The sequence below is a fragment of the Poecilia latipinna genome, unplaced genomic scaffold (assembly GCF_001443285.1).
Source record: "Poecilia latipinna isolate Pla-1442-1.1 unplaced genomic scaffold, P_latipinna-1.0 Scaffold1844, whole genome shotgun sequence".
Taxonomy (NCBI): Eukaryota; Metazoa; Chordata; class Actinopteri; order Cyprinodontiformes; family Poeciliidae; genus Poecilia; species Poecilia latipinna.
The window spans coordinates 193,128-213,362 of record NW_015114460.1 but is presented as its reverse complement, the minus strand read 5'-3'; the positions used below and the strand labels follow the sequence as shown (position 1 = coordinate 213,362).

General features: G+C 39.4%; 1 protein-coding gene and 1 long non-coding RNA gene across 2 annotated transcripts; both read left to right on the top strand.

Annotated features, from left to right (window-relative positions):
• The first annotated feature begins 22 nt into the window (after positions 1–22).
• Positions 23–1,011, top strand: LOC106934689 (uncharacterized). The gene is made up of 3 exons (XR_001421745.1): positions 23–289; positions 402–547; positions 628–1,011. It is a non-coding gene; the product is annotated as an uncharacterized LOC106934689 (long non-coding RNA).
• An 806-nt stretch (positions 1,012–1,817) lies between these two features.
• On the top strand, positions 1,818–17,581 carry LOC106934691 (cohesin subunit SA-2). The gene is made up of 32 exons (XM_015014747.1): positions 1,818–1,971; positions 2,282–2,382; positions 2,523–2,610; positions 3,019–3,183; positions 3,682–3,778; positions 3,894–3,970; positions 4,062–4,133; positions 4,397–4,601; positions 4,920–5,068; positions 5,160–5,233; positions 5,348–5,471; positions 5,556–5,654; positions 6,642–6,721; positions 6,799–6,906; positions 6,988–7,108; positions 7,219–7,324; positions 7,466–7,569; positions 7,651–7,743; positions 7,861–7,947; positions 8,370–8,570; positions 9,497–9,573; positions 9,676–9,763; positions 9,846–9,926; positions 11,196–11,288; positions 11,354–11,528; positions 14,116–14,252; positions 15,482–15,583; positions 15,685–15,836; positions 15,933–16,061; positions 16,154–16,344; positions 17,044–17,116; positions 17,191–17,581. The coding sequence occupies exons 2-32, from the start codon at positions 2,333–2,335 to the stop codon at positions 17,324–17,326; spliced, it is 3,534 nt and encodes a 1,177-aa protein (XP_014870233.1). The 5' UTR covers positions 1,818–1,971; positions 2,282–2,332; the 3' UTR covers positions 17,327–17,581.
• The last annotated feature ends 2,654 nt before the right edge of the window (positions 17,582–20,235 follow it).

The following is a 20,235-nucleotide window of genomic DNA, read 5'->3' as shown; positions in this document are numbered from 1 at the left end:
GCTGCTTTTTGCTGGCTTGTCACAGAAAATCTCATTGATAAAACACTGAAAGTTGTGATTACAGCGTAGAAAAAAAAAAAAAAAGGAAAAAAGTTCAATTTGTGCTCATACCGCGTTTCCTGTTGCCGTTCTGCTGCCGGCACCAACCTCCGCTTCTGTTCGTGCTACAGAATACTTCTTTCACGTCGCCAAACTGAACCAGCTGCTGGTGCTGAGTCAGCAGCTGGAGGAGGACATCAGGCACCTGGGTAGTCATAAATACATAGCCCACCAGCTCTCAGTTATATATGTAAGTGGGGTGAATCTGTCTTCTGCTTTCTTTGAATTGATTCCTCTCCAGTCTTCCAAACCGTTCTGCCTGTTTCCTTAACGTGTCTCTCTCTTTTTCTTTACTTCTGAAGCAAGTCATCAGCTCTTTCAAGGGAATCCAGGTCTTTTCAGAAATAAAGAAGGACATTGAGACCAACTTCAAACAGATGAAGCAGTCTCTGGTGGCGGAGGAAGGCTGCAGGCATGAGCCTCAGCTGACAGCTCATTACATCAGCTGGTGAGTTCCAGCCTTCGAGAAGACTATGATTAATCCGCGGACAATCTGATTAAGAGGCCATACTCTGTTCCCTCTTGTAGGATATTGGAAATAACGAAAGGCCTGACGTCGCTGGTTCTGTCGCTGCCAGAGGAGCTGACAGAGGACCTTCATCAGGCCTTCACCTTTGTGTCTCAGTTCTTGTCCTAGAAGCAGAGTCACCCCCGCAAGCATCCCGGTAACTCCAGTAAGGATCCGGCTACTAACTGAACCGAACCACGACTGACTTTTAAAAAAGGTGCTATTCCGTTTGATTCAACTCAACAACTGGACAGCCTAGCTTACTTGGAGATTTTTTGTTATTTTGTCGTTCTCGTGTTGGGGACTGAATGACAAGCTTGATGAAGCCACCCTTGCACTACTGTAATTACCAACTTAATTTTTTTTTTTAAATACCATGGAAGAATAAAATTAATTAAAATGAATCTACGACTTGGGTCAAATGTTTTGGGTATCCTTCCACAAGCTGCACTCTAGCTAATTTCGTAATAGTTTGAATTATGATCCACTCTTTCGGACAAAACTGCTCTAATTGTTTTCACGCGTCTTTTTGGATATCAACACATAATTAAAGAGATAAACAAAACACTTAACGTATTTGCATGAACATACATCATTTCTTTTAGTTTTTTTTTTAATCTGCTTTATTTAATGGCCAAATGTTGAGTTTTCATTAGCTTTAAGCCATCAAAATGGACTATATTTGTTTATTTTTTATAAATGAACGATTTAGATATATAACTTGGAGTAATAAATCTATATAATACTTGAATTTTACTTAAAAAATGAATCGATGAAATAAAAGACGCCATTCTATAATCTGTTTCTGAACTTCTGACCGCCACTCTACCAAAGATGGGTAAATCGCTCCCCCTGCTGTTTAAATGATGTAAAACCAGGAAATACCATCACAGCTCCCGTCTGAATTGTCCTGTCGAGAGTTCTTAATTAAAAAACACACCAGGCAGTGTTTGAATCCTGCTACGAAAAACTCTGTAAAGTATTAGCAGAAACAGTAGCGCTATTAACTTTTATTTATGTAAACCTGACATGTTACTGAAGGCCGATGACGTATGTTGTAGCCCAGATGTGCCTCAGCTGTGACAGCAGAAAACCAACCCGGACGGGCGCGCGCGTCTGCCACCACAGCCGCAACGGGAGGGACGTAACAGACGCTGATGTTTCAGAGCAGCCTATCAGGTGTCAGCATTTCAGTTTGTAGCCAATCAGCTCGAGTTAGGCTGTCCGATAGCTTGACTGTGAGAGCTCTGTTCGACGACGGAGGAAATGAGAGGAAACCCTTTAAATTATTTGACTCTGACATGCCGCGGATTAAAACCGAAACATCTATCAGCATCACAAAGTCACGTACCTGTGCAATGAAGGTAAGTTTGGACAGTGTAACAGTCACCTACAGGTTATTGTCTACTTATTGTCATGTGCTGTAGCTGTTTTATCGGATTAAAGAAGCTATTGGTATTTCTTTAAAATTTCACGGATGGTAATTAGTTTTTTTTTTTAACGCACACTTAATATAAATTGTACAGTTTAACCACCTTACATCTGCTAAACTCTGATTTTTTATTTTATTTTATTTTTTGACTAATTGAGACTAACAGCTGCTCCTACAGAAAGAAGCGAAGTTGCGAGCTTTTGTTATTGTTTACGAACGCACGTTGTTGTTGTCTGCACAAGCATCCCTCTCATTACATCATGGTGAGTCCGGTGTGAAGATATAAGGAGGAGATGATACCAGAACCTTCTGCTGCAGCCGCATCCAGGTCTTCAGAGAAAAAGTAACTATTGGTCACCAAAACTGGATGACGCTATTTTGATGTAGTTTTAAATTTCCTTCTAGATTTATGTAATCAAATATGATTATGTTTTTTTTGTGTGTGTGTGTTTTTTTGTTTGTTTGTTTTGTTTGGTTTTCCAGTGCAAACTCTCAGGCTGAGGCGACCTCCTCTGGAGCTATCAGTCCCTCTGAGGATGAGTCAGGGAACGAGAACCGACAGAAGAGTGTGGTGGGTTTCTTCTGTTTTCCTGCAGAAATGCAAATGCAAAGCAAGAATAGAGTGACAGGACTCATTAACTAAAGTAATAGTGTGGGGATGCTTTTATAGATGAACACTGGCTTGCAAAATTATTGATTTCAATTGAACCTTTTCACATTGTGTAATTACAACCACATATATGAGGAAATTTCTGTGATATTTCCAGTACATTTAAAAAAAATGTTTCCAAATAAATAGTGTGATGGATAACTTGATTATACAATGGACTATAAACCTTTTAGAAGTTTAGTGATCCAGTTTAGAAAATATCTGTGAATATTTTTTACGCCATAGTTGATTTTTTTTTTTAGACTGTCATGAGTTTTAAATTTGAAATGTCAGTGTCATTACTGATAAAATGAAAATGTAATTATGTAGAGACGAAGAAGAAGAGCGTGCAGCGTCTCGGAAAATGTCAAGAGCAAAAGAGCCAGAGCCAGCGGCAGCAGCGTTCGAAGGGCACGGGGCAAACGCGCCAAAGAGAAGCAAGTGGAGGCAGTCACCCTGTTTGAGGTGATCACCATGGGCAAGAGCGCCATACAGGTAAGATTGCTTACCCAGCATACATTGCTGGTAGACATCTGCTTCAGTAGAGATTTTCAGTTAGGTAAGATGCTGTTTTAGGATGTGATGCAGGCCTTTGTTTGAAAAAGGCGGGTGTCTCCTTTTCAGTGGATGCCATATTTTCTTGTTGGATGGAGTCCCACAGACTTTGAAATGCTTTTAGGCATGCCGACTACAGGGGGGGAGTTCTGTTTCATTTTGAAATAATATTTTAAAAAATACTTCTTTTTGTTTTTTAACTCAGGACAATTCTTGGTTTGATATTAAAATGAGTTTCATGATTTGAAGCACGACAACAAAGCACAATCAAACGATGTCTGTAAGAGGGCAAATATGTCTTCACCTCAGTAAAGGTGAAAATAAAGTGGTGATAACAGATAAAAGGAAAACTGAGGCTCTTCCTATTAAACCAAGAGTTAAGTAAGAATATGTCCTAGCATAAATGAATTCTCTGATTATTATCTGGTGCCTGGACAGGCAGTGATCGATGATTGGATTGAGGCATACGTGACGGACAGAGACGCCTCTCTACTCGACCTCATCAGCTTCTTTATCCAGTGCTGTGGCTGCAAAGGCAAGCGATTCGTACACAAATGCACAATTTCAATCTCCTTCCAGCAGCCAGAAACACGCCAGACACACAGAACCGGTTTCATGTGTGCGTCCTTCGGTTTTCGCATCCTCTGCAGGCGCGGTCACGGCAGAGATGTGCCAGAGTAAAGAGGACAAGCACGTGAAGAGCAAAATGGTCGAGGAGCTGGATGAGGTAAACACCTCTACATTTTGTCCTGTCCTCTCCCCTGTGTGATTATAAAGAGAGGCTGACTCAAACAGATGTGGACGTCTGTGCGTTTCAGGCTGTTGGTCTGCAGTATAAGCGATTCCTTGCTTTTCCGTGGATTCTGACCGTCACCTGGCCCATGGATGCAGTCAGTACATGCTTTCTTTCTGTAGCAGATTTGTTGTGTCTGTAATCTTGATGATTTCAGATGATTGTATTTTTTAATACACGTCTGAGTTGCTGTGCTAAACATCTTTTCCTAGCAGTTATGTGGAACGTAAACGTACCACAACAATCTCGCCACTTTGCAATACTCTTCTACGATATAATGATGCTATTTGTCATTTTGTCACGCTCAAATCTCTGCTGCTCTGAGATGGAATCCTCTTCCTGTTTCCTTCTAAACTGTAGGACAGTGCAGAGTATCCACTCGTGCAGTCCGGGCCGTCCGGTCGCTGGTTTCACTCGGAGTTCTGCGACTTTGTGTCGGTGCTGGTGGCTCAGTGTCAGCACAGCGTCCTTTTTGACAGCTACCTGATGAACAGCCTCATCTCGCTGCTCACTGAGCTGTCCAACTCATACGTAAGGGCGTTCAGACACACGTGCACACTCGCGGGTAAGAGATGAGACGCACGCGGATGCAAATATGGAAGTCCAGCAGGGCCAAAAACATGATTAAATTTTTTTTTTCAAATTATTATTATTAATTTCTTCTATGTGCTTGTGTCAGATGTTTTGTTAAAATGTTATTTAAAAGTTGACTCTAACACATACTTGATAAGCAACATGAAAACTCTGCAAATAACGTGAACAAAGCCTCAAAAACACACACATCAGGTGGTTTTGGTCCGTCTGGCTTTCCACACACAAATGCGGTAATCATTAAATGATTTAACGTGGACTCTTTGATCTGAACGTGCGTGTGTGTGTCAAGCGGTGAAGTTGCTGAGCTCTCTGCTGAGCGTGGCTCTGAGCCTGAGCGTCGGGATCGAAAACAGTCAGAAGCTGTACAACGTGCAGAGGACGAAGACGGTGAGACAAAAGACCCAGCAACTGGAGAGGATGCAGAAGAAGATCTCGGAGGTGAGATCTGTGGATTGAAGATGCTTGGGGGACTGAATGCTTGCTTTGTGTGACTGAATAGAATTTTAACGCCTTCTGACGTCTCTAAAAGTTGCAGGAAAAGAGGGCGGAGGTCGAGAGCATGATGGACGTCATCTTCAAAGGGGTTTTTCTTAAAAGATATCGGTACACAACACTTCTTACATTGCCGCTTTCACTTTATTTTATTTGTTTAAAAACGTTTGTAGTGTTTTCATGTCGACAGGTAACACTCCGCATATGTTGTGTATGTTTGAGCAGGGATATGCTTCCAGAAATTCGCTCAGTCTGCATGGAGGAGTTGGGCTTGTGGATGAAGCTGTACAGTTCGTCATTCCTCAACGATAGTTACCTCAAATACATGGGCTGGATGATGCACGATAAGGTCAGCGGCTGCCTAATTACAGGTGATTCAAGCAGCTTTTCAGATCCTGAAAACAAGCTGAAATCTTTATACGTCACATTTCAGGTACCGGATGTGCGTCTGAAGTGTGTGTTAGCTCTGCAGGGTCTGTTCGGTGATCCTGTCCTGCTCCCTAAACTGGATCTGTTCATCAGTCGCTTCAAGGTAAACGAACTCCCTGTTTAAAGCCTTCAGCTGCACACTATGTCTTACGAATACCTATATCTGGCCCACAATGCAAAAATATTCACACCCCTAGAACTTATTTGTATTTTATTGCGTCACAACTGCAAACTTTAGTGTATTTTTTCTGCGACAGCCCAACAGAAAGTTGCACAAAACTGTGGAATTGGAAGAAAAATATGACTTTGAAAGCTTTGTATGAGTTAAAAATAAAAAAAGTGAGGTGCCTTTAATCTGATTCCCCTTAAATAAAATGGAGTGCAATCAGTTGTGCTAATTGGTGGGTAGAGTCAATCTGTGTGCAGTTTAATCTCAGTATAAATACAGTACGGAGGTATGAGGCATATTAGAGAAGATTAATCAGATTGTAGAATAGAGTAGATCTTTGTTATCGACCAGAATGAGAAGTAGCCAACAGGCCAATGGTTACTTTGGAGGAGTTGCAGCGATTGACAGCTCAGGTGGCTCTATCAACACAAACTATCAGTTATAGACTCAGTAAATCTGGCATAAATGGTGGAACTAAAGGAAGAAAGCTGGTTGTTGGAAGACACCTACTAGGCATTTATGCTTACTCAGGGGTCTAGGAACAAATACTTGCCACACTTTTCACTCTTTTTAATTTTGTAAGAAATAAACATATAGTAAAAAAAAAAAAATAGAAAACCAGTGGTCCTTTATCTTTCAAATTACAATTTTGCACTCCTTTGTGTTGAACTGTCACATAAAATACCAATCAAAACATTCTAGAGTTTGTTGTTGTAAAACAACAAAAAGTTTAAGAGGTCAATACTTTTGAAAGGGATATATTTAATATTAGTACTTATTTAAAAATAAATCCCGGGATATATTAAAATAAGAACTATGAAAATATTTGATCAAAGCTTTCAGTTAAAATGTCCATATAACTCCTTGAGGTCCAAGCGTCCTTTATCGTCATTGCTCATTCTCCGTCCCATTGCGTGGCAGAATCGACTGATCTCCATGGTGCTAGATAAGGACAATGAGGTGGCAGTGCAGACCATGAAACTATTGGTGCTAATCTCCAGGTAAGTTATTGATTTCTATTTTCTTTTTGTGCTTTTTGCTTTTTTCTCCTCCCTTCTCATAATCCTTCTCTCTCCAGAGCCACAGACGACGTGCTGACGTCTGAGGACTACAAGCAGCTCCTTCAGGTCGTTTACTCCTCTCATCGGCCCCTCTCAGCCACCGCAGGGGAGCTGCTCTACTCAAGGTAAAAACGCCTCCGTCGCTTGGCTAAACGTACTAATTACTTGTTTTGACAAAATCAAGAGGCGCCATTGGTCTGTTTCAGGATTCTCAGTGCTGCAGCTCCTACCTCTGATGATCAGGGTGAAAGGAGCGAAGAGGACGAGCGAAGACGACAGATGTTTGACCGACTTAAAGCTTTACTGCGGTTTTATCAGGAGTCTGAGGTGACAGGTTGTTTTTACATTTTTTTTAGTTTATAAAAAAAAATGCTTGTTGCATTTCATATTTAATGGATGATTTTTTATGTTATTTTTTTTATCACGTAAACCTTCAGCTTCACAAGCATGTCGTTTACCTGGTGGACAGCCTTTGGGACTGTGGTGGGTCTCTGCTGAAAGACTGGCCCACACTCACAGCTGCACTGCTGCAGAACAGCTCAGGTAGGAAAGCATGTGTGTGAGTTAGGGGGCAAGAAAACTCTTCAAATCTGTCAGTAGTTACAGAATTTCATAGGATTTTACAATATCTTACTAATATACTGTACAGGTGTTACTCAAACCGTGGGTGTTTTTGTGTTGTAGGTTTTACTCCGGCAGAACAAGCGGTGATTGTGGAGATCCTGGTTGCGTCGGTACGTCAGGCCACAGAGGGGCCAGCTCTGGTAGGGAGGAGCGGGGCCAAGAAGGTAAAAAGAAGGCTGGATGATATCTCTCTTTTAATCTGGTCAAACATTGCGGCTTTAAATTTGAGCTTTGTTCACTAACAGATCATGAGCAATAGAGAAAAGAAAATTCAAGCTGACGACTGTCTAAAGCTCACTGAACATCTGTTTTCTGTGCTTCCCAAGTTACTCTCCAAGGTATTTACACCACATGCAGCAGTCCATGCAATAAGCTCAGTTCACTCCATGTGGTAAAAAAAAATAAAAATAAAATAAAATAATAATAATGTGAATTATTTTATTGTGTTTCTGCAGTTTTCATGTAGTGGCGACACTGTTGCTTCCCTGATGCGGATTCCTCAGTACTTCCACCCAGACAGTCAAGAGGCTAAAAACACACAGGTCTGCATCGTTGCCAGATCAATATTGTATAATAAAATATTTTAATCTGCAGTGTGTTTGGGTATAAAACAGTTCGTGATAAGTGAGTTTAAAAAATAAAAATTAAAAAAACTATTATTTTTAAAATGCGGGGGGAAAAAAAGTGTTTCTAGTTTACCTTTTAAACAACATCTGATTTCGTTCGTCTCGTCAGTCCTCTGCAGAGTTCTTCAGTGTTTTTGTGTGTTGACTTTCAGTACTGATAGATTTTTTTTTGTTGTTGTTTTTTTTGTAAAATTACATGGAAAAGTTAGGCAATAGGAGCTTTAGGAAGACAACTAATCAAATATCATTTCTGGGGTTTTTTGTTTTCGTGTCTTTAGTTGATGGCATAACCGAACAAAAATAGTTCATAACCATTTTGTATGATGCCATTTGTGCAGTCAGTTTCAAGCCTGATGACAGAGATGGCAGCTGTTTTGGACCTTCACTCGGGCCCTGCGGTTCTGGAAGCAGCCGCTCGAACATACCTCAGTCTGTGTGGCGATGGCGCAGCCTGGGCCGTGGCGGCCGGAGCCTCACGGGACTCTCTGGTCCAGCGCTGGGTGGACCGACTGACAGAGACAATTGGGGAGTCGCTCAGGGTAGGCGTCTCGGTTCCCCTTTGTGCAGCCAAATATATATTTTTTGGAAAATTGTTGTGCTCAGACGAGCCGTCATCTGTTTTTAGTTCCATACTTTTGTCAATTTTAGATTCTGAAGAGATAAGCAAGCAGTGGCCAACATGTGCGCTCAGGGTTCCTATGCAATATTTAAAAGTCTGGAACAAGTTGGGCTTTATGATTTTCCAGGGCTTGATAAGTATGGGGGGGGGATGAAAATGTGTTATGGGAAAATGTTTGCGGTTCCAGGCTTCAGATAAAAATCTGAATTCCTGAAAAAAATATATATATTTTTTTGCTTGAACTCGCATTTAAGTTGTCATTTATCTTTAATTCACCACATCACAACTTGAGTCTTTGTCCAGTTTGATTTATCCGTCTGTATTTTGAATCACAGATAAATGCACACAAATTTCAATTAGTTAATTTATATATATATATTTTTAAATTAACAGCTGTTTTGGACTCTGAACTTTCTTAGATCAAGGATATCAATTACACATGTATTTGTTTTATGCATTGAAACCCTTCTTGTTTTTTATCAAAACAGATTAAATCTTATACTAAAGTTACATACATTTTAAAATGTAAAATAAACATTTGGAAAGTCTAAATGTTATGGATTTCTAACTAGAGCTGATCTAGTTATATTGAAAAAAAAGAGCCTTGAATAAAAAATACAGATTTTTTTAGTGGAATGTTGTTCAGGAACTATTCACACTTCCAAAAATCACTTGGTTTTAGAAAATAGAAGATCTGTGTAACTGACAGGCCTCAATTTTTTCCAATAATTTAATTAGAGAAGTCTTACGTTTTGTTCACAAGCGTAGAATTGATTTATTTTCTGTGAAATAAACAGTGAATCCTACCTAACTCTGTAGTTTTTCTGTTTATCCGCTCTCTTGCAGCGCGGCTGTTTTTCTGCTGAGGAAGACGAGACGAGTCAAATTGTAGCGACACTGAAGAAACTCAGAGCTTTCCACAAGTGAGATTTGACCGACGAGGACGCGCAGCGAACTCAACAGTTTAGTGTAAGCTGCTTCTAAATCGATCCTGGTCCAACCTGTCTCTGTCTGCGCTGTTTTAGCTGTCATGACCTCAGTCGATGGAGCGTGTTTGAGCTGCTGTCTCCTCTCCTGACGGAGGACGGCAGCCTGGGAGGACCACCGCCAGAGGTACCGTCATTAAGTCACCGTAGACACTTTTTGATGGTTTTTGTTCTCAGCGTTTTGCTCTGATCAGGTGTTGTTTCCGCAGGTGCTGGAGGAGGCACTGCAGTGCATGTCGTTTGCCATGCTGTGGTCCCTCAGTACGAGCAGCCAAACTCTAACATGCAGGGTGAGTTACATCTGCACCATGATATCCATGATCAATCTGAATCCTGCTTTCACTGTAGCAGTGTACTTGAACTTCTTTGTATGTGAAGACTTGTTATGAGTAGGGAACTTTCTTTCTCCAGTTAAAATGTACATCAAGAAAAATACTGTACTGTTTATTTGGCTCTGATTACTCTATATTCTTTATTTTAATTGTAAAGTTTAAATGCACACATCATGGGCATGGATTCCATGTTAATTTAGATTTTTTTTTTTATCATGTATTTGAAGTGTTGTCTGGATGGATGATGATGATGCGTCATTTCAACGCATTTTAGGTATTAAAATTAGATTTATTGACGATATTTTTAGGTCACATATAATGAAAACTTCACATAAGGATTCAGTTTAATGGGAAAATCGATCCCCATTGATTTTCACTGGTGATGCCAAACTACAGCAACACATTTCCGGCACGATTCTAACTGGATATTTGACTGCTGTTCTTGACAGAAGCGGTAGAGTTCATTTGAACTGGTTCGTTTTCACGATTCGGTTCCTCAAATTCCAATAGATTGGGCGTTAATGTTAGCCAGCTTCGTTTACTCCAAAACCGGTTTAGATGTGCGTTTGGGATCATCGTGCTGTGGGAACATCCAACTTTCTCCAGCTTTCAACCATCTAGCTGTCAATTTGCGATAAAAAAAAAAAAAATCTGGAGGTATTCCTCCTTCTTAAGTATTCCATCAGCTTTTAGAATGCACAATTCAATTCTATTCAGTAAAACCTTTATTTGTCCCCAAGGGGCTGGTCAAACACCGACATGTTAAAAACAGTCGTAGGATTATCACGATGCCGCCGCCACCGTGCTTGACAGCCGATAAAGTGTTCTCATGTGTGAAAACTTCAGGTTCACTCCTCCGTATAAACTCCATGTCATAACAGCCAAATAGTTCAGTGTTTGTTTCCATGCGACTTGCTGTGAACGGTTACAGTAGTCCGCTGTTTGTCAGGTCAATGCAGGCTTGATTCTCACTAAATTGCTTTCATTTGAGGATGAAGTTTGGAAATCAACCAGTTTAAATGAACTTTACCAATATTTCTAAAAAAAAAAGAAGGAAAAAACAAACAAACAAACAAACAGGTCATATATCTAGTCAATTTTAGGAGATTTATGCTTAGCATGATTTTTGTTTTCACTGTCTGGAAAAGTGGATTCATTTTTCTAGCTTTGTGATCCCTTTGGAAAACTTTGGAGATGCAATGTGTTTGTTTTTTTCTTTTCTTTTAGGAGAAAGCTGTGGCCCAGAGGCTCCAGCTGCGTCTCTTCTGTGACAGGAGCTACCGGTGTCTCTCCCACTGCAACCACAGCGTGAAGAATCAGGTACAGCGGGAAGCGGGCCGAAGAACATCTTCCCACCTTCCTTCCTAACCTTTCCCTTTCCTCAGGCGTTCCTGGGTGTGTGCGATGTCCTGACGGCTCACTCGTACCAGCTGCAGGTGTGGGATCCCACCTGCTTCGGCCCTCTGCTCTACACTCCCAGTCCCAAACTGCAGAGGGCGCTGCTCACCTTCGTATGCGTGAACGTGTTTGTTGTCCCAGACGGCGACAACCAGAGCAGAGGTAAGGTCTCAGCATGTTTACTGTTTTATTTCACTTTAACCTTCATATAGAGAATTATTTATCCACATAAAATATTTTTCCTGCCAATTTAAATGATCGTCATTTGAGGGTTTTTATCTCAAAAAGTTGTGACAGAAGTTGAAGGTGTAAACTTCAGGATGTTTGTGACATTAGCCAGAAAAAAAAGATGTTGTTTTCACATGAAAAACATGCTAGACACATATCTAATTTCCAAATATTATTTGATATAGTTACTTTGTGTTTATTTGATATTTTTTGTCTTTGTCTGTGCATAGAAATTAAGAAAAAAAAAGATGATGCTAAAATGGTATCAGCATGAATAAGAATTAAGTTTAATGAAGTAACACAGAATAAAATGGGACAAAGTTCTTCAAGTAAACATGTTATTTAGAATTTATCATGGTTTGTTAGATTATACTCATAATGGCTGCCCTAATTCATCATTTTGACACTTGTGGCTTTCAGCTAATGAAAATCATAAAACTTCAGTTTCTCAGAAACTCATAAACTTATAATAAGACAATTAGTACAATTAGTTTTAGTTTTTTTTTTTTTAGACTGAGCTGTCGGACGTCAACATTTCCATAAAACTTGTCAGCAGGGGGAAGCATGAAAACCAAACTGCTTAATGGACTTTGTTTTGAAATCCTTTCAAGACCGCAATAACCAGTGTTGCTTGAACACCTCCATCACAGTTTTTGTTCTTCCTTCCACTCAACTTTCTATCATTGTGCTAGGATTAGACTAATTAATGATCTGTTGAGGCTTACACTCCTGGAGAGTGTCAGCAGCCTTCCCCATGTTTGTAGACCATAACATAACATTTTTGTGTTAAACGTCCTCTTTTTTTATTAATTGGTGGTATGTGATAGTCTAGTTTTCTGAGAGTCTGTAGGCTGCAAGCAACAATCGATGACGTTAACAGAAATAAGTCCTTGAAATATATTGCTTTGTGTGTAATTAATTAATGTAATTGATTTAATTAATTGAATTGCTGAAGTGAATAAACTTGACGATGATATTCAGTCTTATTTAGATTAAGCTGTAGGTTTCCTTCTAAACTTGATGAGGATATTACGAGGAAAAACGGAGCAGCGGGTAGAAAAAAAATTAAAACGTATGTTATGTAAAAAAAAAAAAAGTGATGTTTTTGATGAAACCAAAAACATTTGCACATTTTGGGCCTTTGCAATTTAGGTAGATCAAACCATCAGAGAAGGCAAATGTTCTCCAACATTTAAAAGATGACAAGATTTAACTTTTTATCTGCACCACAAAAAATAACAAAAAAACAGGAAAATACAAAAACAGGAAAACAGATTCAGCTTTATAAAGTTGTTTTTTGTTGTCGTTGTTTTTGTGCGAGGCCGGCAGAGGAGTAAAAGTGCAAAGAGTTGCACACAAAGTTAAGTGCGGAGAACTTTGCTTTAGCTGCAGCGTTGCACAGCAGATGGCGCTGTCGCTCTGCGTCGCCTCAGAGTAGAAAACCCCGCAGCTTCCCGAGCTCACAGCCGCGCCGATTATTAAATGCACGGCCACACGTTTGGCTCAGTAAGTCGCAGCAGAGCCGCTTGCCCGACTGTAAACGTCTCCCGATTTCCAACCTGACCCGACAATTGACCCCCTCACCCAATTACAAAGGAGGCCCCGTTAATACCTTCAGACTGAAACAGGATTGACTAATTTGTATGGAAGCGTGTTCGACTTTGTTATGCAAAGCGATGCAGCGTGTAAACCCGATGGCGGCGCGCTCCTCTTTGATTCATAATGAGGAAAACAAGAGTGACATGTAGAAAGTGGAGAAAAAAAAACAACTAAAATATATATATAAAAAAAGGGGCGATTTCTTTGCAGAGTCCTGCTGGTAAACGTCTGAATTCATTCACCGCATCCGAAATGTTTCATTGTCTCTCACAGCAGCTTCTGCCTTCCGCAGACATATTGCATCCAGAATGTGGGAGAAGTCCGGGAAAAAGCCAATAACTGTCCTGGTGGGACTCTCTTAAATGTTCAAGCAAATGTAATCCAGGATTATTGGTTTTTGAACATGTAATAAAAAGCTATTGTTTTATTGGATATTCCTGGTAATGATTTTGTTATATGGACAGTGTTTTCTATTAGCCCGGGAGATCAGAGATCACTCAGAGGGCAGGGGCACTGAGGTAAATCAAAAAAAAAAAAAAAAAAAAAAAATAAGGGAAATCTCTTTCCGTGAGAAAATTCCATTAACTCTGGCTCGCCTCCGAGACCATTTTATTAGCCTTGTGAAAGATTGAAGCCACATGGTGTCACACCCATAACCACAGTCTGATGTTATCTTTGATTTCCACCTGCTAAAGCCATCGTCCCAAGACTCAAACTCTCACTCTCACCCATTTAGGCTTTGTTCTTTTTTTTTTCCTTTCCATTATATGATTCTGTGTGATTAATCCCTCTTTTTTTTACGTCATTCCCATATTTTTCTCCTCGTCTTTTTTCGTTTCTTTTCTTTTTTTTTTTGTCCTTCTTGACCAATTCACATCCAATCACATGTTTGAACCGCACCCCCACCCCTCCTCTTCCTCAGTCAGTGAGAGCTCTGAAGTGGAGAGGCTGGAGGAGCTTCACAGAAGAAGGAATCTGCTGGCGGCCTACTGCAAGCTGATCGTACACGGCGTGCTGGAGACGAGCACGGCGGCAGAAATCTACACGCACTACGTGAAGGTGAAGGTCAACTCCGTCGGATGGGTCGGATGCTGGAGATCGCATCTGTTCACGTTCATAGATTTATTATGATTTTTGTTGTTGTTGCAAAAATCAATGAAGTTCTTGTTTCTGAAAGGGTTAAAGTTATAATCCTTATTTGTTTTTTTTGTGTGTGTTTTGTTTTTTTTACATTTGACAACAGCAAAAACTTGTGTATTCTATTCTTTACATTTTGTCTAAGAACAGCCTTAAATTTTACTTCCCAAATTCAGTCACTGAATAAATAAATATTTTAATAGAATTTTTCTAAAGAGGCATCATAAAAATTTCTGAAAAAAATTAACATTTTGATAACTCAACTTTTTCATTTCTGTACCAGATGTTCTTTGCTTTTGGTTGATATTTGGTATTTCATTATTGTGCAAAATTTTCCAAAGAGCAATTTCCCCCCCAACACAGGAATGAAGTAAAAAAAAAAACAAAAACAACCAACCAAACAAACAAAAAAACAGATATATTACTTCCAAATACAATCAAAAAGAAACAACCTGAAAGTTTGGGATCTAGTGATACATTCAATTTGCCTCGGAAGTTAAACTTCCTGGTAATGACATCGAACCAGAGTTGCACATGTTGAAGTCTGAAAACCAGCGTTATTTACCAACTATTGTAGTGTTAGTAGTAAAGTACTGCTGAATTTTTTTCTCTTTATTTTTTTAGTTCAAATACTAAACAAAAGAAGTTTCATGACAGAGGGTGAATGTATATGTTATAATCCCCAACTTCCTGAAATAATGTTTCTTCTAAAAAGTAAAAAAAAATTTAGATTGTTCATTTGAATATAGCATGTCCAGTGCATATAAGGTTTGATATGATGTAAATTAGTGACATTAGGCATAATTGGTAATTTCATAATTAAACAATTTTTGCAGTTCTGGTTTGTAGAACATTTTATTAGGGTATGTGTCAAATATGCATCATCGTGCAGTTCAGCTGCACTAAGGCTTAAACGATTTAAAGAAATACAAACGGTCAAGAGTGCTGATAAATAGTTTATGTGTCAGTGTTGGGATAAGACGTTAGGGTTCCAAGCAACCCCAAATTATGAGTTTAAGTTGCAGTTTCAAATGTTGCCTAAAAACTGTGTGTATTCTCAGCTGGCTGCTGGTGCTCTGCATGAAGTCAAATGATGCATCTTTCAGTAACATTTTGCAAAATTACTCTATTTATTTATTTTTTGTCCCCAGCATTACAGCGACTTCGGCGACATCATCAAGGAAACGATTTCCAGGACCAGACAGACGGATAAAATAGAGAGCACTCGTACTCTGGTGCTCTGCTTGCAGCAGGTACAACATGGTTTGCTCATCGAAAAACAACAAAAAAAAAAATCAACCTCCTCTTCTGTCAGCACAGCTGCTGATGTGTTTTTTTTTTTATTTCCCCCCAGCTGTTTGTGCAGCTTAAGCGGGAACAAGAGAGCGGTGGCAGGGCTCACTCGGGAGTGCAGACGTTCACCTGCATTAAGGAGCTGGCCAGGCGCTTCGCCCTCACATTCGGAGACCTTGTCAAGTTTCGTGAGTGTCTCGTCATGATCCACAGGTCAGCCAGGCGCTCCTCGCATCTCTCCCGACTGTTTTCGGATTCGTGTCGGTTCCCATTTCCGTTCGCTCAAGTTCTCGTGCGAACGTGTTTTAGGAACGGCGTGGAGTTTGTGTTCCAAGAATTCCGACAGGCTCCAGACAACGCAACGCCGCCGTACCTCTCCTACCTGACCATCCTTAGCGAGTTCTCCAACAAACTGCTCAAGCCAGACAAGAAGGCAGTGTGAGTGCTGCAAGCAACGGGCAACTTGGAGGAATATGAACTTTGACATTTCTCAAACTCTTTATTTTTATTCCCTCCCTTTCTATTCTCAGACTCTCCTACCTGCAAAAACACACCGCAGAGCACATAATTGACCTCAGGGAGGAGTGCTGGCAGCCGCTCATCTACTATCGCGCGACTTTATTGGCCGTGGCAGAAATGGAGGACGCCGTGTCGTATGTGAGCTCAGACAGGAGGCCCGGCCTTCACAGTCGCTCTCCTGTCTCCAAACAAAAGCTGGAAGGTATGGACCCCTGCGCCTTTCATTGCAGAATGAGAGAGGGCGCCTGCATAGTCTGGAAAAACTAGGGGGCTTGATTTAAATATCTTCTAGTTCTGGGTAAGTTTGGAGAAACAAAAGAAGAGCCTGGAAAAAAATATTTCCAGACTTTATTTCCTGTCTTCATCCTTCCTTCCCTGCTTTCTTTTACATTTTTGTCTTTCCTTTCTCTTATACTTTTCTTTGTGTCCTTATTTCCTGTATTTCTGTCCATGCATACTTGTCATTTCTTTTATTTTGTCCTACTTTCTTTCTTATTTCTCTTGTAATTCCTTTCTTCCCTTCATTGTCTAAGCTGAACAATATATTTTGTTCTTACCTTTTTTCTTCCTGTCCTTAATTGTATCCATCCTTTCCTTTACTTAATCCTTCCTTTTGTAGTGTCATTATCTTTACTTTTCTTGTTTCATGTCTTCTATTGTACTTCCCGTCTTTATTTTCCCTTTTTCTTTCATTCCTTTGTGTTCATCCTTCTTCCCTTGCTTTGTTTCCTTCTTTTTTGCTCTTCTCTCATTTCCCTCCATTTTTTCTTGTGTCCTTCTTTCCTTCCTCTGTCATAATTTAATGGTGAACTTTGGCGTTTCATATTTTAAAATGACTATAAAGAACTGAATCTGGAAAAGTTGGCTGCCGACACGTTTTACCTCTTAATTATGTTTTTAGGACACAAGTCCCCAAGTCAAGGTCGCCCAACTGAACAAGTCACTAAGGTTAATAAACCCAGCTTCAGCCACAGGTGATAAAGCTAACTCTCCTCTCTCATAAAAGCCATTTTTTTCACATTATTTTTTACCCAAGTCACCTCCTCAGTTCTCAGGTGAACCCGGGTGACACAGATCCGTTCTCTGTCCCTCCGGAGCTCCACGGAAGAAGCTTCAACATGGCTGCCACCGTCCTCGGCATCAACGGCGAGTCGGATGACGGCAGCGTGGACATCGAGCTGTGAGGACCAGGAAGTGGGAGCGGACCGTCTCTCCCGTCTGGACAAGACTTCCATTAGCCGTCTCTTCTAAATCTGCACCTGATAACTGGTGTCCACTTCGTTAGGCTGTGCAGAGATCAAGACTCCAACGCTTTGTTCGATTTAAATAATCTCTATTTTAAGTTCTGACGGGGAAAATATGACCAAAACACCCCAAACCAAATCATGTCATTTAAGTTTTAATGCTGTTTGTGTCATTTACTGTTTTTTTTGGTGTCATATCTTAAAGCACTTTTTTGTTTCCAGTAATACTTGATACCTGACATAAGCTGGTAGTTGAAGTAGTGCCAAACTAAGAAACACTATAAAAGGATACAGGGTTCCTATGCAGTCTTGAAAAATGAGAAATTTTGCTTTTACAGCTTTCCAGGTTTAGATAAGAATGGAGAATACCAAACTAACAATAAAAAATGTTTCCTGCCTAGGTTCAATTCTTTTAAACTAAATATATATTAGGGAAACATTGGGATTAATACTTTGATGATATTCTAGTTTGTTTCATTGCAAACGTTACTAACTGAAAACCCAAAACTGAATGCACACTCAGGAATTAAGAAAGGGAGGTTTTAGTTTTCCTGACAGAAATAAAATTTTTGAAATACTTTAGTTTGTAGAATTAGAAGAAAGTACCGAATATCATGAACCTACATTTAAACCCTATCATGAAAAACCTTAATGGTGTATTATCCCAGATGTTGAAAAGCAGGTGTATGTGATGTTGGCAAAATTGCTGGAAAAATCTAGGAAACTGTGACTGGAAAGGCCTGGAAGTTTAAAATAGAGACGTGTGGGAACCCTGTGGAAATCACCGATTAAGACTGAACCGACTTTCAGAGACTGAATATTTTCAAGAAAAATGTAAAAATATCAGAATAACCAGAAACACTGAGTCACAGAGAAGGATGGAAATGTATAGCAATGTCAACATCTGGATAGTTTGGAATTCCTAACTCAAAAACATAATCACCTAAATGTTTAAGAAATAAAGCTAAATACCTTTTTTTTTTTTAGGATTTTTTAAAACCCAAAGATCATGTGATAAAACAGGTCTTGTGTACAGTTATTTTTTTTTAAGTATTTAAAGCAGAATAATAAAACTTCCTGACCATTTTACAAAATCACAGGAAAAGTTTGTACTTACAAACTTACAACAGGTTGTAAATTCAGTGAGAAACGGTCTGTGAAATCCTGAGTATGAACCAAGTATCTGCCCCAAGACAGAAAACTCCTTGGCTGATGAGTGAAACTGTCCAGAGCGTCTTTTGTACATATCAGCAAAGAGCGACCAACTCTGTAGCACTGAAGTTGGAAGCATCGTTTTCCTCCTCCGGCCTCATAAGTATAATTTCTGATTTTCACTTGACACCCAGTGGATTTATGTTCTATCAAAGTGTGACGCTGCTTAAGCAGTCATAACTGGATGAGTTAGAAAGTGTCTTTTAAACCTTTTGGTCGATCAGGGTTTGATTACACGTACACGATTTTACATCAAGGACTATTTGTATTATGTGACTAATATATATATTTTTAAACAGTGCTGTAATAAAATACATCTTTAAGTTCATCGCTTTAGCTTTTTATATCTGTGTCGGATTTCATCGGCTCTGTTGGCAATGATTGTCATGACAGTTTATATCTATTTGTAATGTAAATAATTTGAATAAAACAATACCTGTAGCCTTTTATTGATAGTCATTGACCGTATTAAAAAACTTGAATGTATTTTATTCTATTGAAAGTTTATTTCTTAGAAATTAGTTTTTTTTCTACAAAGCGACTGTCTAAATGGCTCTTAAGCCCCAATTGAGACATCCAGAGTATTGATCAGTAAAATAAGTGTCTCTTTAATAACTGTAGCTAAAATATTTCAAATATTAGACCAATAGAAAGTTTGAACTCTTATTTTGGATTTATTTTTCCAGTACTACATCATAGCCTGTCCCTGAATTCCTTTCTGCCACTTTATCTAAATATACAAAACATTTCTCAGTGTTTCCCTTCCTGCCAAATCCTTAAGCGAGTGGAAAATGCAAAAAAAAAAAATTGTGTTTGGCATCGGAACATTTATGCAGGTGTGAGTGCACAGCAGAAGTAAAACGGTGACAGAGCAAAACGGGCAACTGGGAAAAACTAAAAAAAAAAAAAAAAATCATACATTCTGAGAATGTCCCACATTCTTTTCAGATGAAATTAGTCATACAATATAAAAACCAGCACTATTCCTTTACTGTTGCAACTAAAGCTTCATTATTAATAAAAAACAAACAAGCAAAAAACCCAAATGTTCCTTTATTTCCTCTCAAAGCACATTCACGCAAAGTACTCTGTACCATAGAAAAATGTCTAAAACTCCACATCATTTACAACACGGCAAACTCATAATAAATATGTACAATACTTCATAAATTCATCTCAAATAATTTAGAAACCCAACTCTACATTAAAGTCCTAATGAACGCAGACGCGTACAGTGTGCGGTTTGTGTGTGTGTGGTCATGTGAACGGCGAGCAGAAGGCTTAGACTGTGGCTCATTAGGAGTTTACAGCAACAGACCCTTTAAGCATTTACAGCCTCGTAGAAAAAAAAAAAAAACCCTTTGATATGATTAGTGGAATGTAACATTAGCCAATAAATCTGATCCCTGAACGAAATCAATAAGGTCTCTTAAAAACTATTCAGGGAGATCTGGTGTAGAACTAATGCCGTTTGGCAACTCCAATGTTTTGGTGCGGCAGGACTTTCCCTGAATGATCCGTGACGGTAAAGGCTTCTTAACATGAGGAGGGAACACTAGGGAAAGAAAGAAAAAAAAGAAAAAAAAAAAAAAGAGCTACAGCTTTCAACATTATTAAGTCATCTCTGGTGATTTTTC